At 42.9% G+C, this 23,216-nt stretch overlaps 1 protein-coding gene across 1 annotated transcript in view; it reads left to right on the forward strand.

Moving 5' to 3' along the window:
* Window positions 1-358: 358 nt before the first annotated feature.
* JAZF1 (JAZF zinc finger 1) overlaps window positions 359-23,216 on the forward strand; it is a 201,021-nt gene continuing 178,163 nt past the window's right edge. The window contains exon 1 of the mRNA XM_030010210.2: window positions 359-587. Within this exon, the coding sequence (XP_029866070.1) occupies window positions 473-587 (115 nt within the window). The 5' untranslated portion in view covers window positions 359-472. The remainder of the gene's footprint in view (window positions 588-23,216) is intronic.

Raw genomic sequence — 23,216 nt, forward strand, 5'->3', positions numbered from 1 at the left:
GGGGGAAAGTTAGCGGCGGAGCGCGCCCTCCTCCCCTCCCCACCCCCGCTCGGTGCCGGACGGCAGCTTCCGCCGCCCCCGCGGCGAGGGAGGCGCGGGTGTCCCCCGGCGGCGGCGGGCGCGGAGGGCGGCCCGGGTGCCCTGCTCCTCCCGCTGCCGGCGGCCGCCGCCGGGGCAGCACAGCTGTTACAGAGCCGCGCTGGTCCCTCCTCCCAGCTGCGGCTGCCTCATCTCCCCCCACCCAGCCCGTCCCTCCCCTCCGCCGCTCCCGACGCTGCTGCTGCTGCTGCTGCCGCCGCCGCCGCCGCGGCCGCCACCTCCTCCTCCCCACCCCCACCCTCTCTCTCTCTCTCTCTCTCTCGCTCCCCATCTCTCTCTCTCCGTCCCATTCCCCCCTGCCCCCGCCTCTCCCCGCCCTGCCGCCGCCGGCCCTGGCAGAGCAGGCACCGCAGGGGGATCTCGATGTAACACCATGACAGGCATCGCCGCCGCCTCCTTTTTCTCCAACGCCTGCAGGTTCGGGGGCTGCGGGCTCCACTTCCCAACCCTGGCGGAGCTCATCGAGCACATCGAGGACAACCACATCGGTGAGTGCCCGGCGGGGCCGGGGCAGGGGCCGCGGCCGGGGCAGGGTAGGGCAGGGCAAGGCAGGGCGGGCGGCGGGGGCGCCCCGCGGCGGCCGGCGCGGGGGGCGTGGGGGCCGCGTGTGAGGCGGCGGCGGCGCGGCGCGGCGCGGGGCGGGGTGGGGTGGGGGGCACAAGGTGCAGTGGGAGCTGGGGCGCGGCGGCGGTGGCCGCCGGGGGAGGGAGGTCGGCGGGCGAGGAGCGGCAGGAGCGGTCCTGCGGGCGACGTGGAGGGCTCCTCGGGGAGGCGGCGTGCGGCGCGGTGGCGGCGGCATGGGTGGGTGCGGGGGAGGCGTGCAGCCCGCCGGCCCTGGCGAGGGGGAGTTAGTTTGCATTGGCAGGAGGGAGCGCAGAAGCCCGGAGGAGGCGGTGGAGGAGGGAGGAGGACAGGCACAGCACGCCGCCTGCTGCTTCCGCCCCGGCTCTGGCTGTCAGGGCTCCGGGGAGGGAGCCGCCGCCGCGGCAGCCATTCCGCTTCCTCCTCCTCCTCCTCCTCCCGCCGCCGCCACTGCGTCCTGTCAGCGCTGTTGCTAGGTGTGGTGGGGAGGACGGGTCGCGCTCCGGCCGCACCGGCCGCCGCAGCGCGGGAGGCGCCTCTCGGCGGAGGGACGGCGTGAGGGAGGCCGGGGCCGGCGGCGCGGTGGGCGTGGAGGGAGGGCCCGGCGGCGGGCGGGAGGGAGGGAGGCCGGGCGGCGGCAACGATGGGGCCGGCGACCCGCGCCGCCGGTGCAGCCCCCGGGGCCGGCCGGGCAGGAGGCGAAGGCGGCCGCGGTGCGACCCGCTGCCGTTAGCCGCGGAGCCCAGGCCAGGCCGCGCTGGATCATCACCTGTAGGCTCGCCCCGTGCCGCGCAACGGCCGCCGCTCCCCTCAGCCGCCCGTCCCGCCAGGGGCGCGGGGGCGGGGACACCGCCGGGCCTGCGGGCGGCGGGGCGATGACTCGTCAGTGCCTTCCCGGCGAGGGCGCCTCATGGGCGGCGGGCGGGCGGGCGGGAGCGTGCGCAGGGGCCGCCGGGGCCGCCCCTCGGCAGCGCGGGCGGCGCCCAGGGGAGGAGGGGGCGGCGCGGCTCCCGGCCGGCCGCGGGCGCCAACTTTCCTTCTCCCCCCTCCGGCGGGACCGGCCTGCCGGCGCCCGGCCGGGCCTGAGGCGTGCCGGCGTGGAGGGTCTGCCGGCCGGCACCGCGCCGCCCGCCCCGCCTTCTAGCAAAGCATCTCGTCCCTGCGCCGTCCCCAGCCGGGCTCGGCCCCGCCGCTGGGCTGCCGCCGCCCCGCACCTTCGCTCTTCGGCCTCGGCAGGTGTGCTGCCTTGGCTTCTAGGCTGCTTCCCCTCCGAAACTTTCCGACTTTCTGCTAATAAAATAGGGTGCTTAAACTGTCAAAAATTGAGCTCTTTGAAGCAGACCAAGTTTTAAAATCGGGGCGGGGAGGGGGGGCGGAAATACAGAAGTTTTAAGCATCTAGCGACCGGAGACTCCCATGTTTCACTGGAAGGATGAGGATACAACAACATGCTGCTGCAAAACGATGACGCTAGTGTGCATTTCAGTTTATTAAGTTTTAATAGGCAGGCCCGGATAGCTGAAAAAAATCACTGAAGCTTAAATTGCGAGTGTAATGTTACATTAATGTAATGTTATAGGTCAGCGAGATGAAAGGTGTGGTTCTTATAATTATCACGATGCCTAGTATGAGGTAACAAAACCACATACCGCAAAACTGTGTAATTTATGACTTGACATGGTGCAAGCATACTGTTGTGATAGTTGGGGTTTTTTTTGTATCTAAGGTTCTTGGCTTTTTCTACACTGTGCATCACGTTACACCAGAAAAGCTTAGGGGAAACAGTTTCCCAAAATGAAAGTTCATAAGTCATTTTGTGTGTCCCTCAAGTAGATTAGCAGCCCCGAGGTGCCACAGCCCACAGGGTGTCAGAAAAGATACGGTCCAGCCTATGCAGTCTGTGCATTGCTGTTTAATCACCGATCAGCGATTCTAAGACTATTCTGCAGAGAGGAGAACTTCATGCTGAAATACTGTAATTTCTTAATCATTGTATATTTAATTCTGTAGCCACTATTCATTATTTTTTTCTTATCTCAAAGTTAAAAGTATTACAGATTGAACATGCGTACATTTAATCAAGCGTGTCATTTGCCAAGACTTGCAAGACACAACTGAAACTTTGCACATATGTCACACATGCAGCTGATTGAGTAGAAACTGGTGGAGAATGATGTAAGGTTGCTGCTCGTGCTTCATCTTTAGTGTTTCACCTCAGTGTGATGGCAGGTTAAACTTGACCTGCTTGTGAATACAAGGTGCGGGTATGTTATGTGACTCACCTGTACCAAACACTGGAAGAATCAGTAAGGAGTTGCACCAGTGACACCGAGTAGGGATCCCAGTTCTCACATGGAGGCTCAGCTGTACGGTTTGGTGTGTGAGGGGCTCCCGGTGCAGCCTGAAGGATGAGAATCTATGAAAGCTCACCAGATCAGCGCTCAGCCAAGAGGTGATTAACCTTTCCAAAGGCAGCTGGGACATAAAGGAGTAAATGTCTGAATAGGAGCTTATGTTGGAATTACTTTCTCAGTAGGTCTGATGCAAACGGCGTCCAATTTTTGCTGTCATATAGGTCTAGAAATGTGCACTGAAATTTGTTGCTTTGAAAAATTGACTGTAGTTTTTGGCATATTGAGTGAAGAGTAACCTGCTATATAATAAACACATTGGTTTGGACATTCTGTGTGTGCTGCAGGAATGAAGAAAACTTGATTGAGTTATATTCCATTATTAGTTTAAACTGAAGTGGGCGATTGCTGGGCAGACAGTGTTACAGCACGGATAACAAACTTGATGCTGCAAACAGCTCTATGGGGGGAGGTGTGTATGGCATGGGCTCTTGATGGTCTGGCTGCTGCAAAGCTGCTGCTCTGCCACATTTCACGGGACAGGTTAATAATCATTCACATCATCAGTGGAGTGCTGGTAAGAATTTGCTCGTTTTTCAGAGCTGTATTGTGTCTCTGAAAAAGTGGGAACAAATACTTATTGAGGGATCTTTTTTGGTCAACCTTGCAAATAAAGCTCATCTTAGGGCAAGGACACACTGTTGCGGTATTCTGGGGACAGAATATATGTGGTTTCTGAGGCATTCTGTAGTTGCTTTCCTTACTCCTAACACTCATGAATAATCATACGGTAATGAAATAATTCAGTGTACAGTGGTTTGGTTTTTTTCTTTTACATCTTAGTGGCCTCCTGATAAATTACCAGTTACTTGAAAAAGTATCAGTGCAGATAACCTGGGAGAGTTGTGCCCATTGGATGAAATAGTCAGCTCTGAGGTGGTGCTACATGCCCATGAGCATATCAGCTGCTTTCTGGGTTTTGCATTTATGTATTGAAGACTTGTGAAGAATTAGGCTAGCTCAGGAGCACTGCTCTGAGGTCTTTCATAAGGCCCTACTGGTGTCCTCTGCAACAAGACCATGTTCTGCAGGGGGAACTCTTAAGTCTGTAGCAATACTATCAAACAACGTATTCACATTTTCTGTGGCTCACACCTGAAAATAGGCATTGATTTAAAACTGCTGATTAATAAATGCTTTTCTGTGAGCTTTTTCTACCAGCGTGTTGTCCAAGCAACCTGAAGTGCTGTTGTTATCTTCTCTGCAAGTGTGCCGAGAAGGGGTGCTTTTAGTCTGCCTTGCTAGGCCATCTCCCTGCCTCTTGGTTTTGGCTGCTCTGATCCCTTGCAGGTTGACTTTTCTGATGTCTCTAGTCTGGGAGCAAAAGGCCTAATTTACTGCTCTTTGTCAGGTTCACACTATAGAATGGAATGGACTTAATCCCGTCAATTCCCCAGCGTACTGTCAAGAGAGGAGGAGTGGCACCTTTAGTTCCACAGAGTGTTTCTGAAATTACATTTAAGTCTTAACTTGGTATAAGTAATCTTCTGGGGTATTTTCAGCTGTGCATAGAAGTCCAGAGGGTCACACACTTTGGTTTCTGGGTTTTCGGGGGGGGGGGGGGGGGGGGCTTCCTCCCCGTGATTTGATTCTTCCTTAATCTACCCATGGTTGAACTGCATCCTTTAGTGTGGCGACAAGTAGCTCCTTAAAGCTAGTTGCTGATACAAAGTTTACTCTGATGCTGAAGAGCCAATATTTAAACTGAATTTCTTAATCAGATTTGACAACATTGTTGTATTTATTTTAATTTTTGCTTTGTATTTCTAGTTGAAGAATATTTTTAATCATGTGTCAGATGAGGTGGTTGCTTGTATGAGCCACTATGTGCTCGCTTGGTTCATGATAAGTACTGACATGCCATAGGCACGTGTGTAGCTGTATGGCTGATGTGAGCAGTCCTGCTTCTGAGACTCATCGAGCATTGAGGAAATGGATGTGAATGAAATGAGTGTCTGAACATACAGTGGTGGGCCCAAAGAGATAGAGGAGTGGATATGAAGAGATACATAAGATAAATCGGAAGACACTTTTATCTTAGTGGAAGTAGAATTTGTTAATTGTATTGCACTGACACTGCTAGAAGAATTTGAAGGAAAAAAAGAAGACTATCTGCTTATACAGTAATTACACAAACTAAGATGATCTACTGTTGCTGAACATTTCATCATAACTCTGTAGGAAGTCCTGGTGTTGGATAGCTTCCAGTAAGGTATTTGTGTTATATTGCTGTTGGAACTGGGAGCTATGATGCTTCTCATCAAAGTTGACCGATTCCCAAATATTAGGATGGGTCCTGTAACAGAACAGTACTTGCTGTGGGAGCAGAGGCAGCTGCTTTCCTAAGTGACAGGATTAGCAGGAAAAATAAAACTTCTTCAATAAAAGAATAGTTGCGGAAGACAGACCAAAATCTTACGTATAAAATACTACCCATCTGCAAAGTTCAGGTCATGTGGAGGGGGAAAGAAGCTTTTGAAATTCTATGTCTGGTGGTAACTTTGACATCTGCTACCTTCAGTGGCTTCAGTTCTTATTTAGTATTAGGCAGTCAAGGGGCCAGATTCCACAGCAAAGAGCTCGAGTGGTTTAATAATCCATTGGCTGAATGCATGCAGCTTGCTTAAAGTTGGCCCTTTCAATATTTTCCCAGAAATGCTAATAACGGTTGTGCTGTATCCTCACTTTGATAGTAAAAGGTGTTGAATTACAAGCCAGCTGTGAGCACATGCCAAAATGGAATTTGGTATTGCTAAAACGTGTGCGTCACTCCCCTCTCCTGTGTTGCCCAAACTTCCATGAGTATGTTGGATAAAGTGCAATATGACATAGATGACAGCTTCTATATATTGGAGCCCCCGGTATGTTGTGTAAAACAAGCATAAAAAGATGCAAACCTTTTATGTTGCTAAAGATGAGGGTGAGGAGCTACACACAAGCATTTCTGGAAGGCCTAGCAAACTTAAGTCTGTATGAAAGATTTTGTTCGCTTAAAGCTGAGCTTTTCAGGAGAGTGTGAACATCATTTAAGGGATTACCATCATGTAACTCTCTTAGCACTTGCTCAATGTGTAATTTAACATTTGGAGTTGAGACTGGCTGTTTTGAAGAGGTGATAGATCTTAACCCAAGGCTTGTTACACTGTGAGTGATGTGGCAACTAGGTATATGGGATGCTGTGTTCAGTGTCTGGAAATCGGAGGACAGACCCATGCTTAGTTGCTGGTAATGTGCGTGAACGTGTGGCCTTGCAAAATAAAAGATCAATTATGTGTGTTTACCTCAGCAGCAGTACTAATTATTGTTCATGGAAAGCAACTTTCTACATTTATGGCTACATTTATCTTAAGTTCATCCTCTGCCCAGCACTTCTACAGCTGTAATTTTTGTTATTTATTGAAAATGCATTTCACAGTGATGTGGAAGGATGTCTGTTCCAAGGATGTTGGTTATTTGCTTTGCAAGTTGGTGTGGTGAGGAAGGCTCTTCTGTTTCAGGAAGGCTTTTCTATCAAATAGACTCTCTTTTGACTAACAGTTCTAATCAGCACTTTTTTCCCCACTTGTAATCTTGAGCAGAGCAGGTATTTGGATTACTTTCCAGTTCCAAGTCTGGTTTCCTTTGCTCTTTGGGTTTGAATTTAAATTGTGTTAAAATGTAAGTGCAACATTTGTAACAAATGCTAGGTTATATTAATCATATGGAGGTAAATGGAATTGCCATTAAACTTTAACTAAAACATGATTATTTTTTTTTTATATACTTCTGTGCTGTGAAATTTGTTCTTGTTCTGAGGTTACCAAGTACGTCGAGGCTAAGGCATAAAGTGTCTTAATGGCGTAAAGCTTGAGTGGTGTATGTTCTAGGAAGAAGGGGCTGAAAGCAAACACCTGTGAACATGCTGCAAACTGATTTTTCCTTTTAAAGATTGAAGGCCTCACATAAAGCTAAGAGGGATCTTTCCTTTTTCCTCTGCCAACTTGAGTGACTTTGGGTGAGGCCTGCTGCTGGGCTGCGTCCCTACCATCGGCAGGGATTGCTCCGCTTGTACACCAACAGATCTACGCAAATATGAGTCAAAATGAAAAACTGAAGAAACATCAGGTAACTTGTAGCAGTAGTGTTATACTTCACTTGTGTAGGGCATACTTACTTTTGGGGGGAAACTTACAGTGATTATCATGTCTGCTCTTCAGGGTGTGAGAAGATGTTTTTGTAGCTAACCTGCAGTCCTTATGAGAATTGTAAAATAATCAGGTGGCTGCCAGTCAACTTACCTTTTTTTTCACTTCATCATTTCTTGGGGAATGTGAAAAGACCAGGAATTGTATAATAAAAAATAATTTGAAGAAGAGGCAATGCTAGAAGATGAAGAAACTTATGTGTTCAATCTGGAGATAATCTTACCTACCATTCCTTCCTCTGATATAATATAATGCAAATACAAACAAATAATCAGAACTATTTTGTGTCAAGCTGCAGAATACTTTAATGCAAAAGAAGTAAGCAGTGGAGGCCAGCTGCTTCCAGTGTACTCTTTATGTTGCTCCTGAATGTGCTTTTTTTTTTTTTCCTTTATTTATAATTCTTTTTCTTGAATAAGCTGTATTTCACTGAGAATTAATTTTATTTGTCTCTAGTAAGCAGCAGTAATTCAAAAGTTGGATGATAAACATCTAAGTAAATAGCGGCTATATACACTTTGAGAAAGGCAGAGGCAAAGATTTTAGTGTTAATTTGAAACGGCAGCAATTAGAAAATTGATTTGATAAATCAGCTGTGTTTAACAAAAAAGAATCCTTGGTTTTAAGGGACTTTCTCAGTGAATAATTGCACAATTAAAATTAAACAACCAGTTCCTGTTACTTGGTGTGGAATTCTATCTTGAGAGTTTTGGAAATGCTTTGGGGGAGTACATATGGTTTATTATACTTTTCTTTAGTTACAAGAGGCTGGAACAATATTCTGATCTGTAGAATAGAAGAAATATTCCAGTTTATGGTTTAATGATTTTTCTTTGCTATTAATATTTGCTTTTTTCACCCTGAATTCTTAGGAGGCTCCTTCTTAACTTTGTGCTAAGATAAACAAGGAGAATGGATTTTTTCACCAGAGATGCTGATGACACTGTGGTGCTGTTTGTGTCTCTGATGAGTGCCCAGGATGGAGTACATTACTACTGTGCAGTTTCATTTAAGATACTGTAATTCATTAAAGAATTAATTGGCTTAAATACAGGTGTTATATCTTTTTAATGTTCCATCTTGTGTTACAAAGGATGGAGTAGACATAGAAGAAGAAATTTATCAGTTTAAGGGAAACAAAAGTGAGTGGGGTTTTGAAGCCAAGCTGGTCAGTTCTTTATGGCCAAAAAGATTAGAATTTCATTGTGGGTGAATTTTGAAACACTTTTTCTGATTTTGAGAAAGATTTCACTGCATGCTAATAGAGGCCATCTTATTTTTTAAGAGTTTTTTGTGAAAAGCTGAGCACTTTCATTTTGAAATGTTGGCATTGCTGAAACTGCTCCAAGAAAATGTTTTTTTAATTTAGAAAATATTTGGACACTTCTGAGATTCCCCCCCCCCCCCCCCTTTTTCTTGCTTTTTTTATTTCCTCCAAGACTACTTTGTCAAATTTGAGTAAGCTGCAAACATTTCTGTTCTTTCTGGAAATTCATTTTTTTCCCCAACATATTTTGACAGATAGTAAATATTCATTGACTAAAAATAGAACTGCTGAATATCTGAGTATGCTGTGGAAAGGAAGAAATAGATGTAAAGTATCGCTTACTTCTTCAGCAGTGTGTAATGCAGTCACCATCTTACTTTCTTGGAATTATCCCAATAGAAGCAAGTGGAGCTGTAACCCAGAAACTGGGAGGTAGTACATTTAAGAGGCAAGAGATCCAATTTTGATGCTGTATGAGATTGGTATGGGTACATGAATGTGAACTCAGCCCCTTACATGGTAGATGACAGTGGCATTCAGTGAAGAAAATAACACTATGTCATTATTTCAGTCGTTTACTTTGATGCAATCCTGCTGTGTATCTTCATCAGAGAGTGTGTGTATTAGTGTTATGGGAGTGACCTCAAAATTCATTTAAAGGCTTTGTGTAGACTTCAGATGCTTGCCTGCTTGCAGGTGAAAGCTGCAAACCAAATTACTGAGGTCTACCCTTGCTTCCTTTGTCTTCAGATCAAAGGACTGACGTTGATGCAAGTAAATTTGGTGACAAACTTGTAGGGAAACGCTGGAAGTTTACATGTTTTTTCTAGCAATTTGTTGGAGAAGTGTTGCAACTTCTCTAACTTGCTGTTGAGTAGAGAGGTGTCTGCTACCTCGCAGGCGTCATCATTGATGGTTGTACTGGGATAACTGGGTGATGTGAGAGTTGTTAAGGTCCCAGTTTTGATGCAAAAAGTAACAATGAACTACTCATATACTCATCTCTATTTCAGTTTGGGGCCAGGGAGCTTTTCTTCCTGTTTATCCTGTTAAGCACTTGGGATGCCTGCAGAGCCTTCCTACCAAGGTGTCAGGTCTTCATTATTTGAACTTTTTTTTTTTTTTTTTTTTGTATAGAGGGAGGGGAAAGATAAGTGGAATCTAAGGAAAAACCCAAAGAACTGTTTTTTCCCCATAAATTTGTTTGGGCCATATTGCAAGAGCTTCCTGACTCACTTTATGAGTATGCTAATGTGAAAAAGATGGATTTGTGGAAGGGAAGTGAAAAATCTCTGCAGCAGTGACAGCACAGAAGAGAGAAGAGGCTCAGGAGTATGCTGCTTTGTGCACTCAGTCTGGGGGTTATTCATCCAAATGCAGAGTACCGTGGATGTGGCAGTGTGGACCAGGCAGTTGACAGCTTCATTGACAGTAAAATTCACTAAAAATTGCTTAGAACTAATATGGTATTTTGAGGGAAAAAGAAAGCTAAAAGGTGTTTAAAATAAAATCCCATGGTTGCACAGCCTTCCAGGGAGGAACTAGATTGATCTAGGGTGGTCCACTGTAGTTAAACTAAAGTGCTCTATGCTCCTGGGAAGACATGGGGCAAGGTAGTGGTGTGGTTGTGGAGGGTGGGAAGATAATGTTACATGGCTTTTTTTGTATGCACTTTCACTTCACAGGTCTATGCTAGGGAATCTTCCTTTTCCCAGGCACAGTGTAAGCACTTGCTATACTTCAGAAGGACTTTGTACCTGGGCTGTAGGACTCTTTCCACACAGTCCTAGCATTGGTAATAATTGCATTTTCCTTACATCTCAGAAAATCTCTTAAATTGACTAAATACTCTTGAACTATGTAAATGCTCTTATAGATGGGAAGTGCCGACACTGTAGCTGTGTCGGTCCTCATGCTTTATCTTCAGCAGCCATGTTTAACAGTGGTTGCAGATTTTGGTCTCTGTCCTAGGGCAGCTATCCAGAGAGTTAGCTACCTGTACCTAATGTTTTGTCTCGTTTCAGCTATCCCGAATAACCCCTTTCTCACTGACAAGTTTTTTGTGAGATTGTGAAGAGCCTGTCTTCAGAACAGAGCAAATACCCTGTCTTTGCTGACAGTTACCTTGGTGCAAGTACCCAGGGCTCTCTTTAGACCAGATTCAGCAGAGAGATAAAGTCTGTGTTGGACACTGTGATCTGGAACATGGTTATATGTCAGTCAGTTTTAGTGGCTCGCTCAACCTGCTTCCAGAGCCAGGGTAAATATCAAGAGCTTGTTCAGGTATGCAACAATAACTGAATGCCCAGGATGGGGAAAAGGTATTTGTTGCTGTTACCTTCTGTGGATATTTTTCGTTGCATTCTTGTATTTTAATATTAAGTGGTTGGATTTTAATTAAAAAAACAAACAAACAAACACCAAAATTGCCTTTGAACAGCCTTTACCTGACGAATTTTAGTTCTGTAGCAATTTTCATATCTCTGAGTTAGAAATTATTGTGAAAGAGATGGGTGAGAAATTCTGTATCTGCTCTTGCTATACCTGAACTGTATGTATGGCCTCAAGTGCATTTCAAATATTGAAACAAATATAACAGAAATGAACATTAGTTTCTAAGCTTAATGAATGTTCCGAAGATATACTGGGTTAATTGATAACTGCGTTTTTTTTTCTCAGTGGCGACCTGACTTTTTCCTTTCTTTCTTTTTTAAATAAAAAGTGCAGTTCCTGTAGCAGTATCACTCTAATTCTACTTTATTCCACTGACCTCTGAAACATGGTGGATGTACAGCTAGTGACCCCTTCTGTTCTTGCAAACAGCACAGTGTGCCAGCCGCAGGATTGCTTACTACAACTGAGTGTTCTGGAAACGAAGGAATGCCTCTTCCCTGACCCTGCCTGTATGGAAGCCATAGCATTTGCATTTGGAAAGCAAATCCCCTTGCTCTGCCCCCCAAACCCTTTAATATTGGAAAGGAGTAGAGTTTTGCCTGCAACGGTGTAAGTAGCTGCTAAAGATACTTGGTACCTCATGAATTCAAGATTGAGCCCAAACGCATAATTTTGCAATTGCTTGCTCTGTAGTAGCAGGTGTGCATAAATATTGAAGGCCTGTTAGTTTTGTTTATAATCTCTAGTGGTGTTGTGTGGCTAGAACCATGGCATGGAATTGAGTACAGATTTTTCTAGAAAGTATTGTTAACTTATGTGGTGTAATAATTTAAAATTTATTATGCAGTATTCCATTAGACTTGTTATATTGATAATTAGGAACAATAATTCATGCTGATCTTTATGCATGTGTAATTTTAAAATATTAATTGTAATTGAAGACCAAGTAAATGTTTCTTTCAGAAGCCTGCAGAGATGCAGGTGGTTACGATAAGAAGTGAGAACTGAAGAGACGTGGTTAGGAGGAGCTCAAATATTTAGTTTGTTTTGGCAAATTGACACAATATAGTGAACTTCAGAGGTAAGAAGAAAAAAAACCTTCCAATATCTGTATTTTGGGAAGACAGATGCATGGGATTAGTCATCCTGTCGCGACTGAAAAAACAATGTACAAATTGGGGGGTGGAATTAATTTTTTTTTTTCCTTCTCATCTGTGTTGACCTGTGGAACAAAGACAGACCTTTACATCTTTTCTTTCTTCTGTCCTAGCTTTGCTTCCTAAACCAGGAAAATTCAACTCCCCTCATCACCTGCCACCTTTCTTCTTATCTGTCAAGCCCTGACTGGTGGTGGAAGGAAAGGGATTATAAATTCCATACCTACCTGTTACTGTCCATGGAGGAAACTCTGCTCCGGTGGTGTTTAGCTTTTGATAAGCAGTTACGTTCAGCAGAGCATTCTGCTACACACACATAGATCACAGACTTTAGTTCTGGGTGCCCCAAAGTGGTTTGCCCTTTGCATAGTAAGTATCCATGCAGAAAGTTGTTACACGTGCGTTCTGTGGTAGAGTTGGTGGGTACCTGGTTTAGGCTTTTTAGGGAAATCAGAAATTGCCTACTGTTCTGTTACTGCCTTTAAAAAAAAAATCTCCAGCTGGTGTCTTGTGCTCACCTACTGCTGACCCTTCTGACTGTTCATTCTGTTATCTTCTCCAGTTGCTGCACAGATGAGTGGAGCTCCCTAATTCAGGAGCAAGTATACAGGCCACCCACTCTCTCCTAACCCATTTAGGGTTGAATGCTTGGGGTTGTTCACGCAGTCTTCTTGAGGCACGTACTTGATGAGATTCAGAGCTCTTAATGGATGCCAAAAGTATCCTCAGTACACTGCCCACAAAGTCCTCATCTAATCTATCTTGAAAACCTCTCTTGTTCATATTACTAAACACCTCCTCATATTGGATCCTTTCTGTAGGTTATTGTAGCTACCTTTTCAAGCTGTCCTAATTCCTCTTAGTATTCCGAATTTCCCCCCTCTGCAGGTGACCTGTTGTGGTGCTGTTTTTTTAATTCATTTTATATAGATCACGCTCCTTAAGAGTAGTATTAATGATCTGGATGTAGATAACTCCCCTCCATATTTTCATTTTGAAGCAGAACTTCACATAACTGAGACATGAAATTTTTTGCTTGGCTTTGCTGCTCAGGATGCTGAGAACTGAATGCTCAATCCATCCAAAGGGCAGGGTTCAAAGCACTGGTTCTCAGTAAGTGACTGTATGCTGAAGTATTCCTGGTGAAGAAATAAGCAATCTCCTCCTCAGATATGACATATCCTCTTCCTGTTCTTCCAAGAATACAGTAGACTTTCTCTTAAGGTCAGTTTTAAAGCCATCCTGTTTGGAGTCCTTGAATTCGTTAAAGATTGGGCTGGTGGCCCATCCCTCCTAAACAAACATTGTGTTGTTGCTGTTGTAGCAGAACTGCTTTTTTTCTTTCTTTCTTTCTTTTATTTTTTCTTCCCCTTTCCTCTCCCAGTGGTTCCACAGCAGAACAGATCTCTTTTCAAGATCCTAAAGGCCTTCCCTTCTGGGTACCCTTCGGTTGCTTTCTACCTCGTTGTTGTGGGTAGGTGGCTTAGTAGAACAGACTTAATAATAGCTTCTCTGGCAGGCGTATGCAGCTAATTTTGAGATTGTTTTTGTGGACCTCCTCTCCTGATTTGTACTCTGATTTACTCGCCATGAGCCCATTGCAGCTTCCCACCTTTGAACCTCTGAAGTTAAGCAATCTTGCATGATGGCAGTTTTTAGAATCCAGTAGGTAGGGCTAATGACAAGCACTCAAGAAAGCAAGCTTGTTAGTTTGTTGGTTGGGTTGGGTTTTTTTCCCCTGACTTTTTACTAAGAGCAGAATACAAGCATGAAGACTGTTACCAGAAGGTTTCATGTTTGTATTTGGGTAGATACAAATCTGATTTGGATTCCTTTCCAAGACAGACTTCTATCTCACAACCATCCAAGACAGCAAATTGGCTGTCTCCCATTTTAAAACAATGAACCAAGTTGAACTGCTCTGTGTTGTATATTTTGAGCCCCAAAGTGTCTTACAGCATGGCAAAGGAGATCTGCCTTCTCTGTTGGTGTCCTTGTTGGGCAGTGGAGTATCCTATGTTGGTTGTTAGGAAGATGAAGCTGAAGTCTCACAGTCCTCCTGTCTCCTTGCTCTCTACTAGTTGATGCTGTGGTGTCATGGCTGTGCAGTAGAATGTGGAAGAGGATTCCTACAAACAAAACAGCTAGTGAGTAATCATGTCCTAAGCAGTATGAGTTTACCTGAGCAGAACAACATACTGCCACTTCTAGTTGAGCGTATATCCATGTGAGTTAAACAAAACAGGAGCTTGCCTGTATGTTATAGAATGTCACTTGCTGGCTGACGCTGAGACACATGCACCGTTTGGTGCCTCTGGTTGCATAGGTGATGGCTGGGCTGTGCATCCCAGAGGAAAGCACAACTGGGATATTGCTCTATTTCTAACACTTTGACTGCTATATATCCATAGATACACTCTTGAGTTTTCTTTACTTTTGAGAGGGGAGAACTAGTGATTTGGGGGATGACAACATGTATCCTAGCTTTTGCATAATCACCGTAAGATACTTTTCTGGAGGGGTTGATATTTAGGAAGTGCTGAGCTGTTTACACTCTGAAAACTGATGGTCTTTTGCAGTGTCTCCTTTTGGTACTGAGTGCTTTTTAAAATTGACTATATGGTTTAGTTAAACAAAACTGATTGATTGTTATGTGGAAAACCTGTAGTACTTACACAGACTAAACGGAGGTTGGCAGCTCTTCCTACCTGATGGCCTGAGGAAAGAGAAGACGTGGTAGGAAGAGGTAGATCTGTGTAGAGGCAACTCCGTCCTCCCTTCTTTGTTGCTGTTTCTGGAGATGGTGGCAGGGGAGAGCACAGAGCTGTTTCTGTGCTGTAGCACAGATTTGAGAACATTGCATTTCTAGTGATTTGATGGACTTGTTAATATAGTAGGAACTTGTTTAGCCATAATTTTGTTTCTATTGCTTAGGATGTGTTGTAATATGAAAGACATCCAGTAACGATGACGTGACCTTATGAGAATGGCTTGAATAACAACATATTGGCTGGCTTGGGGAGATGCAGACTTTAGCAGATATCTTGGTTGGAGAACAGAAAAAAGCCTTTATGTTTGCTTGCCACAAAAATGTATTAATAATGAGATATGTTGCTAAGTGCATGTTTGTCAGTTGTGTTCAAGTGCTCAGATAACTGCAGTGATGGTCACAGTTTAAGGAGTTAGATAAACGGCATAGTGGCTTGCGGTATTTTAATGTTTGTTTGGGCCTTGAATTTGAGGATCGATTGTGGGCATTTCCTAAGAAGGAACAAGTTCCTACACGTTTTGTGATCTGCGGGTCTTATGCCAAGTGTGTGTGTGTGTGTGTGTGGTTGGCCGATTTTTATCAGCTCCAGTTTTGAGGAAGTAGCTTATACAGAGGTCTTCTGATGAGGAGTAAAGATTTTCAGATAAATACAATCTTCTCCTGCTGATGTACACTTGTGGTGTCAGCTTAATGGTACTATCTTGAACTGGATATAGGAAAATGAAAACAGTGCTCTTTGTTTCCTGAGCGTGGGTTACTAGCACTGCACTCCATAGCTAGCTGTGAGTACAAGGTGTTGGGATTAAGTTTTCCTTTTCAGCATAGATCCAGTGTTCCCAAAGAACTGTACATGCCAAAGATGATTTCTAAAAATCACCAATGCCTTACCACTAGATAGGGATTTCTGTTTTGTTTCCGACTTCCATCGTTTCTTTGCACCCAGCTTTAAAGTTAGTTGATCTGGATCAAGGATTCGGAGTCCCGTCTTTTTCTTTGCCGTTTCCCACTGCTTTAGCTGACTGTAGGTGAACGGATAAAGCATTGCTTGTAAGAGATAGCCAATACTTTCCTGTGTATATATGGACCACAGAGGAAATGAATCTGCTTATTAAATACAGTGTAGAAGTGGAATTTGCATGGTTTTGACTTTATGTAACTGTGACCAGCATTACTGGTGCAGATTCTGTCTAGCGGGGTGAGGGAAATAAGAAGGCCTTTTGCAAAGCAGATTGGAGTAAGATCCAAACTACTTTTGTCTACACAGTGCTAATAGGTCTGGGGTTTTATAAGATTTGTGTTACTTGTTTTGCCATCTGATCTCCTCCTTCATGGCTATTTCATTTGGTGTAATAGATCTTGAACTTTTCCTTCAGCGGTAATATTGTAAAAGAGAAAATAATAAAATGCTAACTCTGTGTGGTGGTGTTGGGTGTTGTGAAATCTTTGAACTGATCTTAAAACTGGTGGAAATCCTAATTCTCAGCTTTCCTGCATCTGGCCATGTCACTGTAGAAGTGAAAACGTTGTTCCAGATCTTGGTCTGATTCATGAGGATTCACCTTGATTTAGGTGGGAGGAGGAAGGGAATACTTTATTATGAAAGAAAACATTTGAGCTCCTCAGTAATAAAGTAAACATACATTGCATTTAAGCAGGAAAGGTGTTGGTGGATAACAATGGTAGAATTATAGTTCAATTGATTGACTGTAATAATAAACATGAATGTTTGGCAATGTGTCTTTTCCATTTAGAAGTGACTGCAAGGATTACATGGCTCAGCAAATCACAGAGGAGGAGAACCAACCTGGGGAGGTGGAATCAGTCCTGGGCTGGTGGCAGGGCTGGGTCTTCGCCTCTTTACAGGAATTGTGAGATGCCAGGGAGGTGCATGGGCAGGACGGATTTGTGCACCGAGGACATGAAGAGGTCATTTGTACCTCTCAAAAGAAAAACCTTTGGATGATCCCTGATGCTTTTGGATTGCATGTGGATGATTCCTCTGCTGAAAAGATCCCAATGAGCATATCAGGAGATGTAGGCTCGTAAATAAGCCTATACATAAATGTATAAAACCAAACATGTACATGCATGAAGGATATTTACGCTTCCTTTGTCCACCTGTAAATATGTTACATGTAAATAGATTGGTTTTGTTTTGGGTAGGAAACTGAAGTCCAATTTCCCTTTCAAGGAGGCAAGATCACAGAATTCAAAATGGGTTTTACTCTAGAGAGTAGATAAATACTTTCTATTTCTGATTGCCTTTTTTTTTTTTTAAACAGATGTTTACAGTAACTATACTCTTGCCATTGGTTTTCTCTGTCACACAAATCGTGCTGCTGAGGCTTTGATAAATATCTCCTCTCAGTTGGTTGTGAAGGAGAAAATCTTAAATGGTCCAAATATGTGGGCAGATGAGGTGAACCATAAATATTTATCCCAGCAGCCAAGTATTTTAACTTTTAAGCTTCGTGTTGTGTCTATGAGCTTTAATTTCAGAGCAGTGTCTGAGAGACCATTTCTGAATCCAAGGTTTATTAAGGACTTTTTATTAGTTGCCCTATTTATTTCTTGCTGTCTTATGACATATGTCTTATGTTGTTGATTTTTTTCTTTCTTTTTTGATTTTCCTATTCTGAAGTTTAGCTGGTTAGAGCTTTGGATGTGGCAAATGTTGAACAACTTTACTATACATCATCTGACTACAGTAGGACTTAATGACTCTCTTATACGTTCTTACTTGTAGCTCCATGGATCTGGCAATGATTCATTGACTTTTTGACGTTGATAACCAGAAGCTGCTGTAAGATGTGTATTAGTAGTACTTGAACCTGGCTTGGGGGAAAAAAAAAAAAAAAAAGATGGTGAGTATGAGAGAGAAGTTACAGCGCATCAGCACTGTGAAGACCAGCAGAGTATGGCATGTAGTGAGTAAAGCTCCTGACACTGGCAGAGTAGGCAGGGGTGTGCTGAAGGCGGCGATGCACCGTTTCAAGGGGGATGATGGGTTCTCAGAGGAGTGCAAAAATGATGTCAGCCAAGGGAAATCTCCTCCTGTCTGCCTCCATTTTTCCTTCTGTGAAGTGATGGGATCGTGTCTCCATTGTGTGTGCTTGGACCAGGACACTGTGCCAAAAATAGCCCAAGGAATGTGAGGGAGAGATGGAGACCCTAGATGGGTAGCAAGGTGCTGTTTCTGACTCTCTTGCTAGAGTTGGAGGAGTACTTTATCTCTTTTTTTTAATGATCTGGGATTGAATTTTACTTTATATTGAGTAACAAAAATGTGGTGCTGCCAGGCTGTCTTTGCAGAAAGAGAAAAACTGGAAGAAAGAATTGATGAATAAAATGTAAGCAGTGGTTGGACTGAGATTGTAGGAGTGCTCTTTCCTGCAGTTAGCAAACCTTCTTCCTCTCTTCTATTTTGTTTTTATTTTTGATGTCTTATGTATCCTCTCCATTCTTTATAAACTTCAAGAATTGAGCTAAATGAAGTCTGTGATGCTGCGGTAATGGATTACATTTGCTAGTAAGAACAGATTAGCTAGTTCTTTTAAAACAGAGCTGTATTAAAAGATTCCCGAAAGATTGCTTTTTCACCCAGAAAGTAGCGTTGTGAAGTCACCAAAGATCAAAGTGGGTGCTGATGAGCAGCTTGTCCCTTAAGAGTGTCACTTGTCTTATCCTTATACTGTCTTGGTGTGCTTATCCTGCCTTTGCCCTTCTTAGACAGGGTAGCTGGAAAGGAGTGTGCCTGTGATATTCAGTTAGTTTAAAGATGCTTACTGAAGCTACTTACTAAATCAGGTAGTTTATCTACTGCCCATGAAAGAAGCTATGGCAGAAATCACAGGCTCTGGATGTATCGTAGTTTTTCTTTCTATGAATCAAAACCATATTGTGGTCTGGCCTAAGGCCATCTTGTAGAGTCTGAAACTGCTATGAAGACTGCTCGTATTTATTTTCTCTCCTGCCTTCCCCCACACTCTTGCCTTCTGTCAGGATCGTGAATGGTGACTGTCTGAGGTCGTCTTCATCATGAGGCAGGGCAATGCTTCTGGGTCACCATTCTGTTCTCAAGCAGCACATACAGTCACAGGCATGTGGTTTGTTTTTTGGGTTTTTTTGGTTGTTTTTTTTTTTTCTTCCCCGTCTCTTAAATCTAGAGAGGTTTGCCTGCAAGATAAAAGGACTTGCCAGGGTCATTTAAAAATGTTTGTGGTTATAACCAAGTTTATATAAAAGCTCCAGTTGTGCCCTTCCTCAATCCATGTCACTTCTTTCACATGAACACCAATATCCAAAGACCAAAAGAGGATTTTCTCCTGACTGGTAGGTCATGTTAAAGGTAAATGTTGCCCCTGGTATTAGAGGGCTAGAGTGAGAGTTGCATTACCTTGACTGTATTTACCTCCCAGATGAGAACAGGGTTTTGTTTTGATTCTGTTGACTGTAGGAACTGTTTTCTTGTATAATTCACTAGGAGAGTTAGGAACTTGCGTTAATATTTTTCAGTCTTTTTTTTTTTTTTTTCCCCTCCCTTCTCTGAGTTTGCTGCTCCCCACCCTTAGCTGCTTTTGCATTGGTCTGTCCTTCAGCCTTTTGTGTCTTGGATTGTGCCTTATTCTGCACAGGTCTGAATGAGGTCTTCTCAATCATCAAAGTGCACAGGCAATTGTGTCTCGTAATCTTGTTTATAAGTGTTTTGTCTTCTGTTTTAAACACATTCTGATATGGCCTACCATTAAGAATACAAAGTGTTTAAAAACTAATTTTCTCTTATGTTCACAAATCTTATTCAAATTTCCTGTCTAAATCTGGGCTAGTTCTTATTCTGGTCTTTCTTTTTATAGTTTTCCTCTTTCCTATTTCAGTGTCAAGCTTACCACGTTTTGCGCTCTTCTGTGTGGCATATGAAACTCAAGGAGGAACATTGAACTTGACCTGCTCTGGTCCTTAAGAGTGTGATGAGTGGTAATAAAATCTTTTTCAAATTCACTTTGACATCTGTCATTGTTGTAAGTGCACTGAATTGAATGCTGGCACTAAGCATATGTGAGAGACAGTCATACGTACAGCTATGGACTTCAAGAGTGTTCTATTCAGAATAAAACTTTTTTTTTTCTCTTGGGCTACTGGTTAATTTAAGGCATTTTAATTTTCTTGAAGCTGAGGACCCTAGTGCATCATGCAGTTTGAATAAGTGTACTTGCAATTTTTGGGAGCCCCTGCAGCACCTCACCTAAGGCTGAACAATTCCTTTGAGACTATTTCTGTGAGACTATTTCTTTCTATTAAAGTCTCTATACAGAAATAATGGTTGGTTGTTGGTTCCTTGTCTGCATTCAACTAATTTCTGCTGATTTTTAAGTTTCAGTTGTTTAAAATCTTCATCTCTGGAACTTTCTTGGCAGTGATAGTCCATATGGTGTAGGATAACTTTTTGTGCATGTCTTGCCTTTGTTTTGTTTACATAATTTTGTTCTGTAGCAAATGTTTCTCATGTTACTTGTAAATGCGCCTTTTCTCCAGGAACTTTGTAAGGTGCATAAGAGTCACTTATTTTATTTCCCAAATGCAAATGTCCTGCTGGTTCAACAACTACTGATTTATCTCTTTCAGTCACTGTCATGGGTATGAGCTCCTGACCCATTATGTCATGGTCTTGAGGTGAGAGTCCAGTTAGTTAATGATCTTTCAACACACAGCTGTCATATCACATACGCCAATGGTATAGTTAATAGTAAATCATGCAGTCAATGATGTAGGTCTTTCAGATTTTTTTTTTTTTTTTTTTTTTTAATGGTTCCAGCTAAAAATATAGTTTGGAAGAATCTGGTTGTTAGCCATTTAGGCAGAAAGAGTTGTAAGATCAAAGAGTATTTTGCTGTGTGTTTAATTATAGTACCATATGGTCAAATAAAGTTACTTTTTCAGTGCAGTGTATTGTTGGAACCCAGTGTGACCGACCTTTGCTTTCAGACTGTAGAAGTCACTTGAAAAAATGTATTAATAAGGAGAGAACAGTATTAATTTTCATCTGTATATACTATACTAAAAGAGTTTCTGGAAAATTCCCAAACAAAAATAAAATAGAGTATCTCAAGATTTTCACAAAAGTCTGCATTACTTTCCTGGTTTCTCCTACCAGAAGCTAGATTGGGATGGAGCAGCAAATGTGCAGCATAAGGATGAAGGATCAGTGAAATAAGGTCTAGAGCTCCTGCTGCTTCAGGCTTTGCTGAAGAAGACCAGCTCATATGCGATTAGGATGCATCTCCAGACATGAGCTATACCTTTGAAACTGGACTATGGCTAATCCTTGCCTGGCACATATAGGAAGTTTGTAAGCAGTGGGGGAACAGGCAGGAGCTGGCACGGGAGGATGAAATATTCTTGCATGTGTCATCTTGGGCTTCCCTCCTTTCCCAGCTCTTGGTGAAGCCCAAAACTCACTTTCAGCTCTGCCCCACACCCATGATTTTGAGGTGGGACTGGCTTTTTGAGAGGAGGGTGATTTGTGCTTAATATGGATGTAAACATTTTTACTGATCGTGCATTCTCAATACTCATCTGTTGTGCTCATCTATTTGTTAGGAAGTCTTCTACTTCAGCTTTTAGGATTTGACATCGCTAAAGTTTGCAGCCTGGGGCTGTAGAAGGGAGGGGATTGTCCAGTCTAAAATACTTAAAGTAGCAACTCTAATCTGGGATAGAAAAGATAATCCTCAACAGACTTGTAATAACTATATTAAAAAACTGTGCAGTGGAGGAAGAAAGTGCTCCTGTTTTTCTTTAAAAACGTAGCACCATAAAACATTAGAAGATGGCTGATGTATGCTAAATTATCCATTTTGCACTGATGTAGCTGATGCCATGCAAATCCTGATCATGTAAATGTGCTGGACTAGCACATGTGTGTCACTGTGAGCTATCATCTCTGCCTGCATCAGTATGGAAAATAAAATCTCACCCTATTGCCAAACACAAGTCTGTGTGATGTCTGTAGATGTAAATCTTGTGTTTGAACCTAGTGTCCTTCTTGAGATGATTAAGAAGGAAGGGTGGTGTTTTCTACTAGAAAATACTCTCAGCTGAAGAGGTTAATTCTGAGTACTTGCTTTGTGCTGAAGATACACTGCATCTACTCTCAGCTTCCTGTTGACTTTTGGTTAAGTAGCAGTAAATCAGCCTGATGTAATGCAAATATTGTAAAACAATGTATTTTAATGCCCTTACTGAGGAATGCTGCAACAAGAAGAAATGTTTTAACATCCCTTTTGAAGCATCTCCTATATGTCTTAGGGAAAAATAATCTGGCCTTGAGTGAATACATACCTGACTAAGTGTGTTTGAATCCCACATTTGATTAATTGTGCAAAGGACAAACTTTTAGACTTTGAGAGTAATGTGTACTCATTTCCCCTGTACCTCTTGTTGTTTTTTCATGCAACAATTGCAGCTGAAAGAGGCAAGAAAACTTGCAAGCTGTCAATGGCTACACAGTAATATAAACTTTACAGTCTCCTGTGTGCTATATGTATTTCCTATAATTGGCAAGTTCAGGGACTAAGGAATAAAACAGAATTTTTCACTCCATTGTATTTGCTAACAACACAAGGTATGGCATTCAGATACAGCTCATGCACTGCACTTTTAAAATGTTGGAATTTTGCATGCAGTCCAAAAGGCTTTATATTTTTGTCTGTGTTGCTCTTAAACAAAGCGGGAAGGAAGGAGATGATGATGAAGGTGATTCTCTATCCAATTTCCATTTTCTTATGGCTTTAGAAGGTTTGTAATAATGTTGCTGTGTACATGCAAACGATGTTAATCAGGAGATTTTCATATCAGCTTTGTCAACGTTTACATTCACTTTACACATTGAATTTGCATTTGAAAAGGGCTGTTATAATCAACATTTAAGGGATAACATAGTCAAATTTACATTTGATTGAGTAGAAATGTTAAGTAATTTTAGCTGAGCTGTTGCTAGGAAACAAGCCAATGTTTTTGTATTTTTTTTTTCTTAATCCATACTGTCTTGCTATTTAATTGGCAATTCATCTGGTAATACAAGAACACCAACACTCAGACAGTATAACTAATGTCTTTACTACATTTCTAGATGCATAGTTTTCCTACTGGTCAGAACATAAGGTGAAGTTTTGGAGAAATATGCTTGTAAATGGTCTAATAGTCATGCATAACTACTTTTTGTGTGAATGATCATGGGTGGGATCAGCTGTTTGACTTGTTTAAAAAAAACCCATAAATTCTGGATGTTTTTATGATAAGCTATCTTTTTGGAAGTATAGTGGTGCATTTCCTTTTTTCGTGGTCAATGTTTAT

This window comes from Aquila chrysaetos, chromosome 3, assembly GCF_900496995.4.
Source record: "Aquila chrysaetos chrysaetos chromosome 3, bAquChr1.4, whole genome shotgun sequence".
Taxonomy (NCBI): Eukaryota; Metazoa; Chordata; class Aves; order Accipitriformes; family Accipitridae; genus Aquila; species Aquila chrysaetos.